This window comes from Octopus sinensis, linkage group LG29, assembly GCF_006345805.1.
Source record: "Octopus sinensis linkage group LG29, ASM634580v1, whole genome shotgun sequence".
Taxonomy (NCBI): Eukaryota; Metazoa; Mollusca; class Cephalopoda; order Octopoda; family Octopodidae; genus Octopus; species Octopus sinensis.
This window is the reverse complement of record NC_043025.1, coordinates 3,609,758-3,630,272: the sequence shown is the minus strand read 5'-3', so window position 1 is coordinate 3,630,272 and position 20,515 is coordinate 3,609,758. Positions and strand designations below refer to the sequence as shown.

The following is a 20,515-nucleotide window of genomic DNA, read 5'->3' as shown; positions in this document are numbered from 1 at the left end:
AGAAGAATTGAGGTCTATGTTCGAAGTGAGATTTCTGGAATGTATGGAGTTCATTGTTTCTGTGAACTGCATACATATAGACCAGTTTTTGTTACGTATCAGAGTCGAGACATATTTGTCTCTATATATATATGTATATATGTGGAGGCGCAATGGCCCAGTGGTTAGGGCAGCGGACTCGCGGTTTCGATTCCCAGCGGGCGTTGTGAGTGTTTATTGAGCGAAAACACTTAAAGCTCCACGAGGCTCCGACAGGGGGTGGTGATCCCTGCTGTACTTTTCGCCACAACTTTCTCTCACTCTTTCTTCTGCTGGCCACTCGCTAGCCAGAGGGGTGGCGTCATTTGAAGGTTAAAACAATGCGAAGTGCATTGTGACCAGCGATGTGTAGCAACTTCTGACAGCCTGGTCGGTCATGTGATCACGTGATATATATATATATATATATGTGTGTGTGTGTATAGTGGTTGGAGCATTGGGCTCCCAATCAGGAGGTACTGAGTTCGATTCCTGGATCAGGCTGTGTGTTGTGTTCTTGGGCAAGACACTTTATTCATGTTGCTCCAGTTCACTCAGCTCCGGAAATGAGTTGCATTGTCACTGGTGCCGAGCTGTGTCAGCCCCTTTTGCCATTTTCCCTGGATAACATCAGTGGAGAGGGGGAGGCTGGTATGCATGGGCGACTGCTGGTCTCCATAAACAACCATGCGTGGACTTTCTAGGTTCAGGGAACTTTCTAGGTTCAGCTCCATGGTCATTGATGACTAAGGGGCCGTGTCTTTACCCTTTACCCCTTCCTCCCTATGTTCTCTGTGGCACTTATATACGCACAAATCTGTGTGTATAAATATTTAAAGAGGACTTTGTGATGTAGTCTTACTGGTAACTGTCATGTCTCGTAATATTCACTACTGTCATATTTATAATAAATGAATCGCATTAGAGCCTGGTGCAGCCTTCCAGTGTGCCAGCCCAGTCAAACCGTCCAACCATACCAGCATAGATAACGGACGTTAAGGGATGAGATAATGATTATGATGTTATTGATGAGATGTTTGTATCTTGTTCCACAGATGTCTGTTTTGTGAAGAGAAAGTGTCCACACTGGAAATGCCAATCCTGTGGACAGATGGTGATCTGTGAGGAATGTGGTACCGAACCTAACTCTACATGTCTTGAATGTCAGCAACCCACAACCAGAGAAAGTGGAATTGGTAAGACTACTATTCTCCTGTTTGTCTCATTGGCCCAGGTCTGTCGTAATCTGGCAGATTTATGAATAAAAACTGTTCCATTTGTCTTTGTGATGGTGTATCTATCACAGCATCCCCTAAACATTGTCTTCATCCAGTTACAAGACTCGTCACACTTAAGAGGGTATTGTCTGCAAAATATGACTAATGAATGATACTGAAGGATAAATGGTGACTAACTGAAATATCAATAAATCTCTCTGGTTCTGTTTGTGGTCAATTATGAGTGACTAATGATTTATTAGTATTTTGTGAATCTGGTCATTAGAGACAATGGTACTTATAAGAATGTCAGTCATCTTCGGAGATTCAATGACAAAATCTCAACTGATTTTTATGGAACAACATTGCAGAGTTTCACCGTTGAATTATTTGTTCTCGTTGTTATTTGGGTGAAAGGTGGTTTAGTAGAAAGTGTTTTAGCAAAGTATTATTGAATGAAAATAAACTAAAGTTAAGTTCTTTTGGCAGAAATTTGCGGAGTAAAGCAAACTTAATTTGAAAGGAATCATTTCATTGGTTGAAAAGTATATAGCTGAAGCCATCTTGGTTTTTGACTGAAAATTATTCCAAAAGTTTGTTTCTGGACACTTCTAGAAATCTTCAATGAAAGTTATAAAAACCACAATTTTTCTCTGTTTTTTAGTGACATTTACGCTGTCCTCACAAAGCTATCTCACTCACAACCTTGCATGTCTCGGAGTGTTGAAATGTCTCTCACACTAACGTAATAGACATGGCATATTTCTCTTTTATGACTTGAAGTCATTTATCTTAACTTTTTCTTTAGAATACCTTGATGAATTAGGGATTCTAATTCTTGTCCTCTCTTCACGATAAATTATCTGTAGCGAAAAAAGACAACTTGAAAATGTTTTTCATTACATTGCTTTGGTTTAATCTCCAAGAGAACAGTTTGAGATTACTCCTGGTATTATATTTGCAATTGTAATTATTTGTCTCTATAAAATATTAATCAAAATAATGCAGCTTTGATCTTTTTCCTTTGATAATGGCCGTTCTATTAACTCCTTCCAGTTGCAAGAGAAGAAAGCCACGGAAGAAAAATATTTATACGTCACATACAACATATCTATTCAACATATTCAGTTTGTTTTCAATTAAAACCTTGCCGAGATGTTGCACCAAGACCCATTATTAACTGATCTTGATAGTTGAACGGTTGACCCCCTTAGAAACCATTTATCTAGTTCAGTTAAAGTGGCATCAATAGTTCCAGTATGTTTTTGCAAAGTTGTCCTCCAGAAATTCTCCATAATTTGTCATCTTATGAAGAACTCCAATAATTACAATACTCTGATGTTGATATGTGATGTTGTCCCTTATTAAGGTGTGAACCCAGAATGTCTTGGGTTAGACTACGTTTTTGGTGTAGAGAGAAAATAATTTCTCTAACAATACTGTAGCAACATCTGATAGCCTGGTCGGTCATGTGATCACGTGATATATATATATGTGTGGTGTGTATAGTGGTTGGAGCATTGGGCTCACAATCAGGAGGTAGTGAGTTCGATTCCTGGACCGGGCTGTGTGTTGTGTTCTTGGGCAAGACACTTTATTTCATGCTCCAGTTCACTCATATGTTTACATTGAAACCAATTATTAAGGTTAACATTTAAAAATACACAGACTGGAATAACATATGCGTACCAGGCGTGACTTGAACTCCCAATTCCTTGTTGGTGACTCTAATGTTTGAGTAACATTTACCAGATCCCTACAGACATTCTTAGACTCCCACTTGTTGCCTTTGATGATATTAATGCTAATAGAGGTAAGGTCTTCAGAGTGTTCACCTTTTGGTTTTACTTCTGACTTGATTATCCTGTTCAAAGCAGATTATGAAACTTGGTCGTTGTTATTTGACCAGGTAAAGACATTTTTATAGTATTTGGCACTGAACTTGGTAACAATTTTGTTTGGTTGCTCATGGGACTACCATATTATTATTTATGCTGAGGACACAATCATATTCATTTAATGAGGGTCACATGTTCTTCACTTGGATTATGATATAATCCATATAGATTATCTAGTATTGCACCACCAAGCACAGTGGTAGTGTATCACATATACACCCCATAACATGATAATTTATCAGCTCTCATTCATTAACTTTCTTACACATGTCTGAAAGTAACCTCATTTTGTCATGGCATCATCTTGCCACCTAACATTTTACAACTTGTTACCCTCCGTTAAATATATTGTTTTACTTGGGTAAAGGGCCAATCCTTACAAACTGGGATTATTGACCCTTATAATCCAGTAAGGTTCAGATGTTAATCTCACTTGGCTTCATTTCATTTATGTGACACTCTAATACTTTATAAAATATATCTTAATTAGTGACACTTTTCAATTAGTTGATTTTAATTAGCTTTATTGACAAATGTGGTGGTGGTGGTGGAGTGGGGTGTGAGTTGGGTCACACATTCCTTGTAATGTTATTCTTGTATTAACAATGATATCAGAAGAACAGTTTCTGTCAGTGAAATCCTCCTGCACAGGTGTAACCCTTGTGTTTTCAAGTTTGTTGGAAACTGGGTTTTCATCCAATTGAGCTTCACCACATTGATATAGGGGACATCAAAAGGGTATGATTAATGCATAGATGAGGTTTGATAGAGATGTCCTTTATTCTTGAGAACCAGTTCTTTTCTACCATTTCAGATATTTTTCTTTTGCAATAACATGTGGATGAACAGTTATATGTAGTGAATGAGGTTTTGTGCAGTGTTTTAGGACACCTGTTATTATTTTCTGTTCCACCTGTGTAGAACTAATCATCGCTCACCTGAAAAATAGCTGATTTATTATGGAAAGGGAATGAAATTCAAATATTTCCTGAATCAGCTGACATTCTGATGAACCGTGATGTGGGGCAGTTAGAATTAAAGATTTCCAGCAGCTCCCTTCATCAAGGGGATCAGGTGTATGTTTATCCTAGTTGGTGTGTCATGATATTGTGCTCTAGATCTTCGGAGGACTGACTTGGTTGACATAGGAATTAAGCAGAAAATGAGAAGAATGTTGGAAGTGAGAGGACAATGCCATGCCATTGACTTGGCAGAGATATAAGAAAGGAAAGACAAAACTAGAAAAGCATTTTCATTAAGTGATGATAATTAAGAGATAATTGTTACGTTGATTGTGTAGAATGTCTTACTAAAGAGAAGAGGCTGAGGAAGTTTAGTCTGGTGTGGTACCACTGTAGAAAGTATAAAAATGTTGATCCAAGCCAGGGTGGTCACCAATTGACCATTGATAATAGGAATACTGCATGATAATAAAATATAGATTATTAACAGAGATAAAGAAATTTTACTACAAATTGCAAAATTTGAACATATTTATTTCAGAGAGTCGAAAGCTGAAGGAGAAGGATCTTCTGAAAGTGGCCAAGAAGTTAGGGAATAATTGGTGGCAAGTGGGTGAGTATGAAATAACCGAATTGCTTTCTGTAAAGTTTACTTCCACCGGAGCTATTTTGTTTATCAAAATGTCTGAGAACCGGTTCCATTCCTAATTTCCAATTGAAAGGTTAACCCTAAAGATATTAAAGAGATTGATATAACTGGAATTTCATAAAATATCCACCAAGGTTAGCACTGTGGTTGGTAATAATGGCTAAATTAGAAGACGCAATAGAGTTAATATTGTCTTATGGAGCTGGAAAGTAAAATTCATTGTTGTTTAAGAGTAAACAGGTGAGTTAATGGACAATGTCTTTGTTTTACATTTTAAGTCTGTTGCTAAATTATTGTAATGAAGGAAATATTTGCTGAGTTAACAACCAGAATAAGTTTTCCTTATTCCAGCTGAAGACTTAAAGTTTGGTTCTTTTTGAAATGATTGAAAACATTTATTGTATAAGAAGCCGATGAATAATCCTATTTATATCAACCTACTGGAAGATGTCCTGCCACAGATCTGGAGATGCCTCAATAAAAAGAGGCTTAATAGAGGTCGCTCTGCTCAATCTATTCTCCCCAGGCAAAAAGAGAGGATTCCCCTGAGGGAATTTACCGGAAAATGAATATTCACAAGTGAGGCCAAACTGGCAGAGGCTTCTCTCTCTGTGATTGATATAATAATAAATGAATAAGCTCCGGAGATGTGATTGAATCCGGAGTTCATTGGAGATTGGTCAAAAGAAATATCACTGATCATTCGATTGTCAGAGTCCTGTTGGGAAGTTTGTAACGTGATAGATTGCACAGAGACACTAATTTCATGACCTGGGTATACTGAGGGAGGGGGGTGATTCAATTAATTCAACCTCATCCACTAAAGGGTCATATTCGGACTCAAAATAACAGACCCCGGTTTAGTCAACCAAGTTATGATTGATGTCCCATTTAGAAATTGTCTGGAAAGATTACAAATTTATTCATAGGGAATTACATTACTGTCCAAAACAGAGAATGGATTGTGTGAAAACAACCTCCTAAAATTTCCAAGTTTTCTAGTGTGGCAGGCAAGTTCTATAGCTTTCAAAGAATACCATTGTATTGTTCACATTGTCCATTTTTTTCTTGTGTGATGCCGCTGTCTTTTACTTGGGATCACAGGACTACATCATTGACTGTGTCCATTTTAACAGGACAGAGTGTATTTTGAGTGACGTGTTGTAGCTTCTCCACTGTCAAGTGTCCATCTAGTTGACGATCACACTTCACTCGCATGCAGTCGTCAGTTGAATGTGGTGCAGCATTTTTGCCTCTCCACTGTCCAGTGTTTGTCTAAGTTGAAGAACACACTTTACTCAGATAAAGTGTTTAATTGTATGTAGGTGTATGGCGGAGATGCTGGTCACTCCTGTCTTCTTTCCTGCTAGCTGAAACTCTAAAACCTCTCCGTTATCAACTTCTCTCTAAATTGTGGCATTCAGCCAGTGAAAGAGGTCCTTATTACGAGTCATGAACCCAAAATGGTTAAGCTGGTGTCTTCTAAAATATGTGGTGTGTACCTAACAGTATTATATTTTGTACTTTGTGTAATTAAGACCATTCTGGTGTCATGCTTATTTGTATTTTAATTGGTCCAGGTGTCCGTAGTATGACTGGTATTGCTTGATGGTTCAGTCTCCACTTTTTCTAAATGCTGAGACGTTTTTAGTGAAGAAGCCGGCATGTAGGGTTTCTCTTCGCTGTGTTCTGTGGTGCTCGTGTCATGCATAACAAGTAATGAAGTAAAGACAGGTTTTCAGAATGTATATTACACTGATATTGATAATTTGGAATCTCTTGTTATTGGTATGAGGTGAATGCATGAAACACCAGAATGAATATATATATATATATATATATACATATATATATATATATATATATATATATATATATATATATATATATATATATATATAAAACGTGGTGGTTTTGTCTGGTGGTGGCCACTATAAGAGAGCGACGTTAGTCTAGCTGTGTCTGACCACACGAGTTGAGTAACCAGTGGATAGGCGAAAAGTTAAGACTAAAAGAGAAAGTGCCAGAGAGAGCCAGGCAAAAAGAGAGAATTGTGTGGTAGATCACTTTTTATAGTCGAGTGGTGGTAATTGCAAGACGGATATTCTTTAAGCTGAGCCACTTGACCGGAGACCAAGGAATAGACCAAGAATGAGATTGTTGGATAATATCTAAAGTCTTAATTGGTGAAGCTTGAGAATCCAACTGGACAGTAAGATGAAAGTAACTTTGAAGGGGTTCCCTGGCGACTCTACCCCCCACAACCCTTTTATGAACAGAGGGTAGAGAAAATGGATAGATGGATGAGATAATGTGACTCTTTGGGTGATATTAATTGATTCTTTAGGGTCTCATATGCTATTACCCACACAACCATTTTCCCTGCCATCTCTTTACCAGAAATTCTCTCAAATGTAATTTTCAATACTTTTAAAAAAACAATTTTCTCCGTTTTAATCTTCTTTTCCAACAACTTTGTTACTTTTTAATCAGAATTCATACAAACAGAGAACAATGTCCTACATTTTCCATATTTCTTGACTATTTTCAAAATTTCTCTCTTGAAGTTTCTTTGTTAGAACAACCTACAGGAGACATCTTTTATATTATTGTTGATGTTGTTATAATTATTTCTTCTTTTTGTATCTTTTGCAGGGATTTTCTTAGGAGTTGAAACTTCTGAACTGGAAATTCACGACGATTCTAAAGACACTGTGAAACAGGGCTACATGGTGTTGCACAAATGGTTTAAAAGTTGTGATCCAGAGAAACAAACACTCAAAACACTTGGAGATGCCCTCGAGGAAGCTGAGTGCCTTGATGCACTCAAATGTCTGTCATCAGATGTAAAGTGAAGCTCTGTGTAAATGTTGTTGTTTAGTTTGAGGTCAATCTCGACCAAATACAGACCTTTGGTTAAATGCATTCCAGTCATGACCATCCTGTCTTTATCCTTACGGTAGAGGAGCCACACACACATTGTCCAGCGTATTCTTCTTTAAGGGGATAAGGTATGAATTGTGGTCGATTTGGCTACTACTTCTAGCAGATCTATCACAAAGAAATCCCTTTGCTGGTTCGTCTCTCCTGTTGTTAACTTTTGAAATAAAGATAAACTTTGAACTGTTCATTTGTTGTTGTTGTTGCTATTGTTGTATGCCTCAGCACCTCCCTAAACACTTCTATTGTTCTAAAAACAGTTTTAATATCCTCGCGTATATTCATAGTTATCTCCCTTTATTTCTAGCTAGCGTATATATATATATATAGAATGGTTGTATACTGTCAATCTAACACGAACGTGACAGTACACCACCGTTGTATAGCCCTAGGAAGCATCGACGTTAGATTGACGTGTTAGATTGACAGTATACAACCATTCTATCGCCCCACCACCGTACATGTCTCTACGAGAGATTTAGAAATTTAGTATTTCTTATATCCCATTATCTTCATACCTCATTCGTTACTATTGTTAAACGTCTGTACTCATACAAAACTGCTTCGTTTTTCCTATCTTTTCTCTACGAAATTTAACCCTTTAACCCTTCAATCCTTCAATCCTTAATTTCCATCTTTTCCGCCATTCTTCTTCTTCTTCTTCTTCTTCTTCTTCTTCTTCTTAGTCGCCATTACGATTTACGGTTCCCAATTTTTAGACTTCCTTTCTTCTCCAACAGCGGCTTCCGGCCTTCATATTCGCAGCAAGTTGCAAAACATTTTATCCCTTTATCTTTCGTACCTCATTCGTTACTATTGTTAAACGTCTGTACTCATACAATAACTGCTTCGTTTTTCCTATCTTTTCTCTACGAAATTTAACCCTTTAACCCTTCAATCCTTCAATCCTTAATTTCCATCTTTTCCGCCATTCGGCGGTGCCCCCGAAAGAAGCCAGTATGATCCGATAGATGTGTAATATCAGTGTGCATACTCGACAGAGTGTAAGTACCTTGAGAGAAAAGTTGGACCTAAGAAGCATCAGATGTGGTGTGCGCTGGTATGGTCATGTAGTGAGAATGGATGAGGATAGTTGTGTGAAAAAGTGCCACACACTAGCGGTTGAGGGAACCTGTGGAAGAGGTAGATACAGGAAGACCTGGGATGAAGTGGTGAAGCATGACCTTCGAACTTTGGGTCTCATCAAGGAAATGACTAGTGACCGAGACTTTTGGAAATATGCCGTGCGTGAGAAGACCCAGCAAGCCAAATGAGACCATAATCTCGTGGCCTATGCCAGGGGCGTTATCAGCCCACATATGTATACCTTTTCCTTCTTTGGACACTAAAACTCTGCTTGCGAAGACCTGTTGAGGCAAGTGGAATCAAAATCAAAATCAAATTCGATGACTGGCATCCGTGCTAGCGGGTTGCAAAGAGCACCATACGAGTGTGATCATTGATAGAGCGGCTAACCGGCTTCCGTACCAGTGGCACTTAAAAGGCACCATTCGAGCGTGATCGTTACCAGTGTCGCCTTACTGGCACTCGAGCCCCGTGCTTGTAGGGTATTAAGAGCACCATCCGAGCGTGATCATTGCCAGAGCGGCTATCTGGCCTCCGTGCCGGTGGCATGTGAAAGACACTATTCGAGTGTGATCGTTACCAGCATCGCCTTACTGGCACCTGTGCCAGTGGCATGTGTAAAAGATTCAAGCGAAGTCGTTGCCAGTACCGCCTGACTGGCCCCTGTGCCAGTGACATGTAAAAGCACCCACTACACTCTTGGAGTGGTTGGTGTTAGGAAAGGCATCCAGCTGTAGAAACTCTGCCAGATCAAGATTGAAGCCTGGTGCAGCCATCTGGTTTGCCAGTCCTCAGTCATTTGTCCAACCCATGCTAGCATGGAAAGCGGACGTTAATGATGATGATGATGATGATGTATCTAGGGACATTTCACTTTGTCCTGTTGTGTTTCAGGCTTGGCCATTCCAAAGTGGGGGTCGTGGCACACAAATTCAGGGCGTTTTGAATGCAATTAAGAATTATTTCATTTTTTATTCTAGCTTTAGGATTAATATTTACTGATTTCTGCAGTTTTTCCTGAAAAAAACTTTGTGATTCTACACTTAAAAATAAATCCAAAACTTTAAAATCCAATAATAAAACTGTGCTGAAAACTCCTTTCATATCAAAATAATGACACAACATTTGTTTATTTTAATTCCATATGAGGCACATGGTTCAATGGTTAGAGTACCAGGCTTCAAACCATGAGGTAGTAAGTTCGATTCTCAGGCCAGGTTGCGTGTTGTGTTCTCGACACATTATTTCACTTTGCTCCAATTCACTCAGATGTAGAAATGAGTTGCAATACCTTTGGTGCCAAGCTGTATTGGCCCCTTTGCCTTTCCCTTGGGTAACATTGATGGCACAAAGAGGGGCAAGCTAGTATGCTGGCCTTCTATAAACAACCCTGCTCGGACTTGTGCCTAGGAGGGTAACTTTCTAGGTGCAATCTCACGGTCATTCACGACAGAAGGGAGTCTTTAACGTTTGTGGAAAATCCTCTTTCCAAAAATCTTCAGATGATGGAAATGAACCCTTTCCCTCTACAATACTTCAAACTGCTCAACTTTTATTGCATTTTAATTTGCAATTAAATTCCAAGATTTTTGCATATACTCAGATGAAATTGTACGTAAAACCTATGAAACCTCTTAGGACTTCCTTTGGCAATAAAATTATGTGACAGGAATCTCACTTCTGCAAAATCAAGTGAAACAAGATGGGAAGATTTGTTATTGTAGTTTTTTTTGTGATAGGAGTGAACAAATCGGTTTCGAGATTAAATCAAAATTATTTAAATTAGACCAAAAATCTTTATCCAAAAATTGATAGGGAATTACTTTTAAGAATGTTTAGTATTAAACAAATAATTTTGTATCAAACATTATATAGAATTATTCTAATATCTCAGTGATTTTTAGCTACAATAACTGGAAGTGAAATTATGTTTACACATATATGATGTAAATAAAGATCATTTGATGTCAGTTTTCTATGTCATGTTTGGACTAAAAACACAACAAAATAATAATAAATTTGATTTGTCTTCCTGAAAGTTGAATGAAACCATAAGTTACTGTTGATACGAATTTATTGGAATATTTTTTGTTTTGAATTTAATATGTAATAATAAAATGTTGCCCATAGATAAGTGGTTGAATTTATCAAAGCATGAAACCACAGAAATATTGATGATAAGGCTGAAGAGAGTCACAAACGTCAAGGAGTGTCAGGAACTCACAGGTAAGCAATTCTCTGAGTACAACACAGTTTTACATCAAAAGCAGGAAGCTATTGTGGATTTACTTTTACTTTGAACATATTGAAAAAAATACCTGTTTGTTTAATTTGTAACGATTGTTTGGTGTCTTGAAGTGTGAAGCCTACAGAAATTAGAAATATTTTAATTCAAGACATTCCTTCTATAGCAGGAAGCCAGTAAAATTGTTTGAAAGGATATTGGAATCTTTTAGTGCTCAGAAGCAATCTCTTGAGAACCTTCTAAATATGAAGGTAATTCTGAACATGCCTTTGATGCACAGATATACATAGAGTGACAAGCACAACCCCGAATAAAGAGAGAAGGGGGCTTTGTTCTTCAGTGATGCCTGCACACCTCCCTTCTGTCCCATCATTACACTAGCACTGTCACCGGCAAATCCTATAAAATTTTCAAAAGGAATATCATGTAAGGTGAAGAATCTTTCAATAGAGGAAAAATTCCATTAGCAGAGCAATCCTTGGCTACAATCAATAATATTTTGAGAGTTACAATCATAAAATCGAGCTAACAAAACAAGGTGTTTTTCTTTTTTGTAATTACATCAGTAATTTCATCAACAATTAATGTAAACTTTCACTCTTTGAACTGTTTAATGAGGTTTTCAAAGTAATTAAGGGCTTAAAATATTTCTATATATTTGAGTGGCTTTGGTTCTTGCACATTTAATATCTTTAGTTATTTTGGAATCAGTACATGCCTTCTGAATTAGTCCAGGTACATGATCCATAAGTCTTATTGGTAAGTTATGTTCTGCAATGAAGGAACCAAGTTTAAGCTCCGCAGCTGCTTCGTTCGGAATATGAGAAGAAGAAGTTGTTGGCTGCAAGAAGTCGGTCAGGTTTCCACTTTCATGAATTAACATTTTTAATGTTTATCCGTTTTTTCCGTGCCTCTCCAGATGAGTTACACTGCCTTGAATTTCACAACGACAACATTTGCTGTATGCTCTTTCGATATTTGTTTTACTTGGTTCTAACCAAGAATCCAATAAAAGTTCGTTCGATAATCTATGATTATATTGCTTAATACTTTTCTTTCAAAAGAAGTTAAATCAAAGTCAGTTTCATCACTGCGTTTCTCTTTCATATTCTTGTTCATCATGAGAGGAATAAATCCCTCGTAATTGATAAACATTTTAATGAGATAGCAAGAAGCACTTGCCTGGCATTAGAGGCAGCAAACCGGCGATATTGGACGGTCCCTACAATACACACATTCAACACGTTCTATATCAATTAGCTACCAATTAACTGCATCGTTATAAAATATCACAAAATATATTCTGATATAAAATAGTCCAAAAGTATTTTCATGTATTTATTGTTACTTTGTTCACTTACATACACTGAAAACTTATTTTTTTACATAAAGCAAAAAAATTTGAAAAAAGTGCCAAGTTATTGCAGCGTAGTACCAAGAGTATTACCGCACACCAGAAGTGTCCATCTAGGTGAGGACTACACTCCACTCATATCAAGTGTCCATCTAGGTGAGGACTACACTCCACTCACAATAGAACCAGGTTTGGCAAGCCTGGCCCAGGGTCCATCTAGGTGAGGACTACATTCCACTCACATCCAGTGTCCATCTAGGTGAGGACTACACTCCACTCGCATCCAGTGTCCATCTAGGTGTCCATCACAATAGTACCAGGTTCAGCATGTCTGGTCCAGTGTCCGTCTAGGTGAGGACTACACTCCACTCACATCCAGTGTCCATCTTGGTGAGGACTACACTCCACTCGCATCCAGTGTCCATCACAATAGTACCAGGTTCGGCAAGTCTGGTCCAGTGTCCATCTAGGTAAGGACTACACTCTTAGGTTCCAGTCCTTTTCACGACTAACCCCTGACCACAGAGTGACTCAGCCAATTCCAGTTCCAGCGATAGACGACCAGACCAGCCAGCCAGCCTTGTTCCATCTCCAGCCATGACGACGCTCACATACACCAGCAACTCAGGTCCGTTCTCCACCGTCGCCCTCATATCGACGTCACCATCTCCGTCGACTTCAACGATACGTACACAGCACTCGCTCAGGTTTAGCTTTCTCGCTGTTGTGATATTCACCGAGGTAAACAGCACAGCATTACCTGCAAGAATTCCTGTATCAAGGGACCTGGCACAGCATCGAAGCCCCAACCGCTACAAGACATGTGTCCAACCGGCATTCTGCCTTGTGACCCCCAACATCCTCTTACAGAACGAACTGCTACTATGTACCTTACTACGAACTGGTAAATTAACGCCATCTCGTCTGAAATACCCTGAGAGACTCATTCTATGCTCTGTATTGTATTCTGTTTCATATGCATACACCTTCGTTTGTACTGTCGCACGCACTCAGACACCACACTTTATCTTATTGTACACTACTGTAAAGCAAGTCTTCTTCTCTCAAACAGTAGAACGGTTGTCGTCATTAATTCCTTATGGCACTTATTCATTTATACCATACCTTTGGCTTCTTCTTTGTTAGGGCGACCGTGCGGCGTTAAAAAGGATACAATTTCAGTCACCAGCTCCTTACGTACGGTCGTATTCCCTACAGCTTTTGCATTTCCATAAAGGCAACAGAGCTGCCGAGGCCTACAAAGAAACACGTGAAGTTCATGGTGTGGATTGCTTAACAAAACGCACATGTCAGAAATGGTTTCAAAAATTCCGTTCAGCAGATTTCTCACTCAAAGATGACCAATGCTCTGGTCGACTTACTGGAGTCGATGATGACCGAATCGAAGCCATTCTATCACACAAATGAAAATCGCTTGAAATGTCTTGGACTCCTGAAGAAGCTCGATATTTCGGTTCCGCATGGCCTGAAAGAAATTCACTCAACACAACAAATCAATATTGGCTATATGCATCTCAAACGCAATGAAATCGATTCTTGAGATGACACAGAGAAACGCCAAGACATGGCCACAACAAAAGAGAAATTATTCTGTGAACATTGCAGACGGGAATTTTGCTGTCAAGGGAGATCACTCTGAAAAAATATGTTGGGAATTACCTCCCTTAGAGAACGGCGTTATAACGCCAGCACGGATATATGTCGGTGTGACAGTGTGTACGTGTGTGTGCGCGCGTGTGTATGTTTATATATCGAACAGTAACATTTCTTATACAAATAAATATATGTATAGCAAGCTAAGCTAGATACATACATAATTTTAACGTAGTCACATAAATTCGTCCATATTTTTCACCATTTATCTTAATCCTTATTGATTTCATCCACAATTTCATCAAATCAGTTCACAATATTGGGTCATCCCATAAATCATTCGTTTTTCTTCAATTGCATGAAAAGTCGGAGGGAGACAGGATAAACTACCCGCATCAATTTGCTATAAAAGCAGGTAGTAATTTTACCTTGTACTTATTCTTAGTGCAAGGAATGGAATCTGAAGGAGCCGGGCATAAGTGAAATGGGAAAAGTGATGAGGATGGTGAGATTTATCACAGCATAGTAGAATGGTTTACAATGTCTATAAGGATTGCTGGAAGCTACTCTACCGGGTGTGGAGGGTCCTACATATGACCTGGAGGAGACGATAGGTTACCCAGTTACATACATACATCGAAGGGATGAATATACCGAAGGAGACAAGGGCCGAGATTATCAACCTATGTCGAGTCATCCCCTTGATCAGTGTAGAAAGCAAGATTCTCTTAGACATTGTGTCTGAGTGACCCTCCAACTTTCTGCTAAAGAACGATTGTATAGACAGGGTTTTACGGAAGGGAGTCATACTGAGCTGGGTGTCAATGGTTTCCCTGTGTATTTGGTTTAGTTTAACAAGGGATCAAAGAAAGTCAGACGGGACCTGGCTGTATTGGGGTGAGATTTATTTAAACGCTTTTGACTCCATAACACAGAGCTTGATTTTTAACTTTCTACCGACAGAAAGCTTTTAAATTGTCGAGAACTGAAATTCTTTCTATGTCTCTGTCTTATATCTGCCTTCGAATCGTTTGCTGCCGTCTTTATCCGATGTCTATAGAAAACGGCTTGTCTTGCACAGTTCGACTCACATCCATTTCATCGTGTTGAATTCGACCGAAGAAAACGAAGCCATTTGACGTTGTTGAGGTCTGATGACGTCGACTGGAAAGGTTTGAGGTGGTCAGCGTTCGCGTCTAGGAAACGTCGCTTAAGAGGAAACCCTGGGATGCTATAGAGAATAATTTGCTGGGGTCGGCGGATAAGACAGTTCTCTATACAAAGCTTCACTACACGACTCCACACATCGGATGGCAAATCGAGTCACTGGTGAGAAGAGACTCAATAAATCACAGTGTTTTTGCTCTTCTGACGATTTTCCATCAAGATCGCTTTTAATTGCATGAAAATTCATAGAAAATTGAAGGATTCTTTAAGAAACACTTAGAAGAACTTTTCTAATATGTAGTAATTTTTCATGCTAGAAACAGAAGCCAAATTCCCTTTGTTTTTCGTGTAAAAACTGAAGAATATTCAGAAGCATTTATGAAAAGAAATTGACCTATTTATGGTGTCACCAGATTCTTAAAACGGCAAGTAAAAATTGAAGGACACTAAGAATAATCTATAAACAATATTTGCCTACAGGTGACCTAGAATCATGCTGAAAATAACAGTCAATTACTCTGACTTTTGCGTTGTTTTACACATAAAAATTTAAGAAGTATTTTTTGCTTTTACTAGAAATGTTGCTCATTGATGGTGACAACTGAAGGACACTTTACGAAGCATTTCTAAAATCTAGAGCAAAGAAATCCCACGTAACACAAAAGCTGACTGATTGCAGGAATTTATTGCAGAAATGGAGGACGGGGTGACACGAGAAAATATAATAATTATGGATAAGAAAGTAAAAATGATAACCAAGAAAATACCAAACGGGAAAATCTTAGGACCAGATGGTACAGAGGGCTTCCAGTTCCAAAATCTCCCAAGTATACGCAGCCATATCCGAACGGTTTTTACTGACTGCAAAGAAAATAGAACGCCAACATGGATAACAAAATTGATGGTGTGTACTGATAGAGAAGGACAAAGAAAAGCAGAAAGGAAGCCATCAATTATAGACCAATTACTTGCTGACCATTACTCTGGACATTAGTAAGTAACGTCAGAAGATGAAGTATATAGGGTGGGACCATCTAATTGAAGAACGCTAGTATAATAATGGTAAAATGAATTGTTTTTATATATTCAAGTTGTCAATTGTGAATTAAGATGTATATGAAAATAACGAAAATTTCAGGAGCTTTAATATGGTAAACAACCTTACAGCGTAACATTCAACATATAAATATAAAATTAAAAATAAACATTATTTTGTGTAATTTAAGAATGATTTGCAAAGATTTTTTTTCTTGGCTTTATTGACTAACATAAAGGTAAGGTAAATTTGACTTCTGTTTGTAGCATGAAAAATTACCACATATTAGAAAAGACCTTATAAGTGATTCCTAAAGAGTCCTTCAATTTTAAAGTTACCTAATAGTTATGATGGGTAAGAGAGAACGAGCTGAATGGCACCACGTACCTAGTCAGAAACTACATCAGACCTAAGAGATTTCGGTTGATGCAGTGACCAGCGCTGTCGCCCGACCTAAATACCATCGAAAATTCATGGTAAAGGTTGGGTAGCGCTTTGAAAAGTATTAAGACAGAATTTTTAAAAACATTATTAGCCGAAAGTGGGAAAATATCTCCGCAACAGTGATAAATGATCTGAACATTTCTATGTTTCGCAGATGCAAATCTGTATTAAGTAATTTTGGGTTCCCAAAATACTGACTCTGTGATTTTATTGCTTTTTAGGGATTTCAGAATGAATTTTAAAAGCAAAAAAATCATAAAATATGAAATGTTACATGTTGTCCTTAAGTTAAATGGTACTCTAAATTATGATAATTAAGATGTATTTTAAATCTAAAATTAACATATTGATGTTACGCTGTAAAGCTGTATACCCTATTAAAGCTCGTTAGAGTTTCTTTATTTAGATATACAAATTAATTCAAAACTTACAAGTTGAATATATATTTATATAAAATGACATTTGAACATTAGTAAATTAGGGTTCTTAAGTTCGATGACGCCACTGCAATTGTTTGGAAAATGAGGATTTAGTGTCAAAACGGAAAGAAGGATGTAAAAAGAGAACAAAGGGAGACTGTTCTCCAGCTGCATATAGATGAGAGATTACTAAACAAGAACTGAGCAACGAAGAACACTTTAGTTGTGGAGTGGTCAAATTAGAAGAAGGCGTATAGATTCCCAAACAGCTGGCTCTTGGTGTGTGTGGAGGGAATTAGGATATAAAGTTTTGGAAAACGCAATTCAATGTGTGTTGGTGTCTAAGTATGCTTGAATGTTTGTGTGTATGAACCTGTGTGTGTATGGATTTACGTGTGTAGGTATGTGTATAAGTATGTACTGTATGTATGTATGTACACATCCATGCGTGTATATGTTTGTATGCAACAAGTATGTGTGTAGGTTTGTAATGTATGCATGCATGTATATATGTATGTATGTGTGTATGTATATATATATGCTCGCATGCATGCATGTATCTTCGTATATATGTATGTGTGTTTCTACCCGTGTATCTACGTATGTATGCATGCATGTATGTGCGCGTACTGATGTATGTAGTTATGTAAGTATGTATGTGTGTATATGTACATATTCCATGTGTGTATGTATATAGGTATAGATGCATACTTGCATGTAGGTACCTATGTATGTATGCACGCATGTATGCACCTACGTGCATATGTATGTGTGTATGTATGTATGTAAATGTATATGTGTGTACGTATGTATGTATATATATATGATTGTGTTTATGCATGCATGTTTATATGTATGGATTCATGTATGTGTCTATGTATCTGCGTACGTATGTCTGTGTGTATATATTTATGTATGTATGCATGTGTGTATGTACTTATGTGTGTATATATGTATATGCGTGTGTATGAATGAATGTATGTGTGCAGCATGAATATGTGTACGTAAGTGTGTATGTATGTATGTATGTATGTATGTATGTATGTATGTATGTATGTATGCAAGTGTATATATATGTACGTATATATGTTCGTATATATGTATGTGTGTACATATGTGTGTATGTATGTGTATATGTAAGTATGCATGTTTGTATGTATATGTATGTCTGTGTGTATGTATATGTGTATGCATATGTGCATATTTGTATGTGTGCATATATGTATATAAATGTATTTATATGCGTATATGTACATGTATTTGTGTATGTATGAGTGTATGTATGTATATGTGTGTGTGTATGTACGTATGTATGCATGTGTATTTGTATGTGTGTATATATGTTTGTATGTATATATATATGTATGTGGGTATGTGTGTACGTCCTTATGTATGTATGGACGTACGAGGGTGCGTCAAAAAGTAATGCCATTTTGTTTAGGAAAGGTATAATTACCAACACAGGAACATGTATCATACATCAAAATGAATCTTGGCCCCAGTGGATCACATCCCTACTCTTTAAAATAGTCATTGTTTCTCTCAAAAGCAATGTTTCTTCTTCGAATGAGAGCATGTATTCCTGCCCTGTAAAATTCTGTTGAATGTTCTTTGAGCCACTTCTTCACCACAGATCTTACTTCCTTGTCACTGGTATAATGTTTGCCTCTCAAACCCTCTTTTGTTGCACCGAAGAGATTATAGTCTGAGGTGCTAAATCAGGTGAGTGTGGAAGTAATGAAGAAATGGCTGCAAGAACAGTCAACAGAATTACGGGGCTGGAATACATGCAGTCATTCCTAGGTGGAACATTGCTTGTGAGAGTAACGGCAACTATGTTGTGGAGTAGGGATGTGATCCACTGAGGACCAGGTTCATTTTAATGTATGATACATGATCATGGACGGCCATCATATCTGTCTGTCTGTCTGTCTGTATGTATGTATGTATGTATGTATGTATGTATGTCGCTCTTGAGTGCTACTGGGAACATGTAACCCAGTACAACCTGTTTCATGATCGGGTCGTCGGCGACTAAACCGGCAACCCCACCAGGCTTGCTTGGTGACGAGGGTGTTGTTGGACACTCTGCTGGATGAAAAATAAGACTCATGAAACGGCGCATGTACTCCTGAACTGTCAATTTCTTTATTAACCATATAAGGTAAAGAAAATGGGGTGATGATGCAAGGAGAGACAAAACAAATATTGGGGTCAAGGTATCGAATGATCCCCTGACGAACGTATGAAGTTTGCAAATCCAACGGAGGCCTCAAGCGACATTTTAAGACCTAGAAACAGCAGAATTTTTCTGCAGGTCTTGGTGGCCCAAATTGGAGGAGGAATCTATATGGGTGTCTTTTCAGAATATTCTTTCTTTTAAAAAGCTACATCAGACACCATAATGATGCTAAGGTGTCGGTAAGAAGGTTGTCAATCTCTGTATAAGGAGTAGACAACCACCATGTATGCATGTATATATGTATGTATGTATGTATGTATGTATGTATGTATGTATGTATGTATGTATGCATAATTCCATGTATATGTGAATGTATGTATGAATGTATTTATGGATGTAAGAATGTATGTATGTATGAATTTATGCACATACATACATACATAGGTACATACGTACATATACATGTACATAAAAACATACATACACACATAGATATATATACACATATATATACATATATGTACACAGATATCTATATAGGTACACGCATAGATATATATTTATACACATACATGCATACATAAGTACATTCACATGTACATACATACACACATGTATGTATGTGTGTGTGTATTTAATGTGTGTTTGTATATGTGTATGTTTGAATGTGTGTATTTATGTCTGTATGTATGTATGTGAGTATGTGTGTATGTATGTATATATGTTTTTATATATGTATGTACGTATGTATGTATGAGTGTCTATGCATGTATGTGTGTATGTTTGTATTTGAAAAATCGATTTGCCCGTTAAAGAACATTTGAAACGGAGTCCAGCAGATTGGACGAATGTGTTGTGGTCGGACGAATCAAAGTCCATCTTGTTCGGTAGTGATGTCAGGAAGTATTTAAGAAGGCGTATAGGTGAAGAATTCCATCCAAAATGCATCCAACCTTCAATTAGGCACTCTGGCGGAAGTGTGATGATGTAAGGGTGAATGTCTGTAAAAGACGTCAGTTCTATAGTCCGAATGGGTAGTAAGTCCTATCTAGAAATATTGAATAATACTATGCTTCCATACGCCCGAAAGCATTTGGACTTTCCAGCATGACAACCACCCGAATGTCACCTCGTACCAAGTCAGAAATTACATTATACCTTAGAGATTTCGGTTGATATAGTGACTAACGCCGTCGCCCGAGCTGGAACCCATCGAAAATCCTTGAGAATGGTTGGGTAGAGCTGTGAAAAGTATTAAGACAAAGAATAAGGGGAATTTTTTAA

General features: G+C 37.7%; 1 protein-coding gene across 1 annotated transcript in view; it reads left to right on the top strand.

Annotated features, from left to right (window-relative positions):
• Positions 1-7,834, top strand: part of LOC115226147 — an 8,956-nt gene extending 1,122 nt beyond the window's left edge. The window contains exons 2-4 of the mRNA XM_029797143.2: positions 1,074-1,214; positions 4,637-4,708; positions 7,400-7,834. Coding sequence (XP_029653003.2) covers positions 1,074-1,214; positions 4,637-4,708; positions 7,400-7,599 — 413 coding nt within the window. The 3' untranslated portion in view covers positions 7,600-7,834. The remainder of the gene's footprint in view (positions 1-1,073; positions 1,215-4,636; positions 4,709-7,399) is intronic.
• Positions 7,835-20,515: the final 12,681 nt, after the last annotated feature.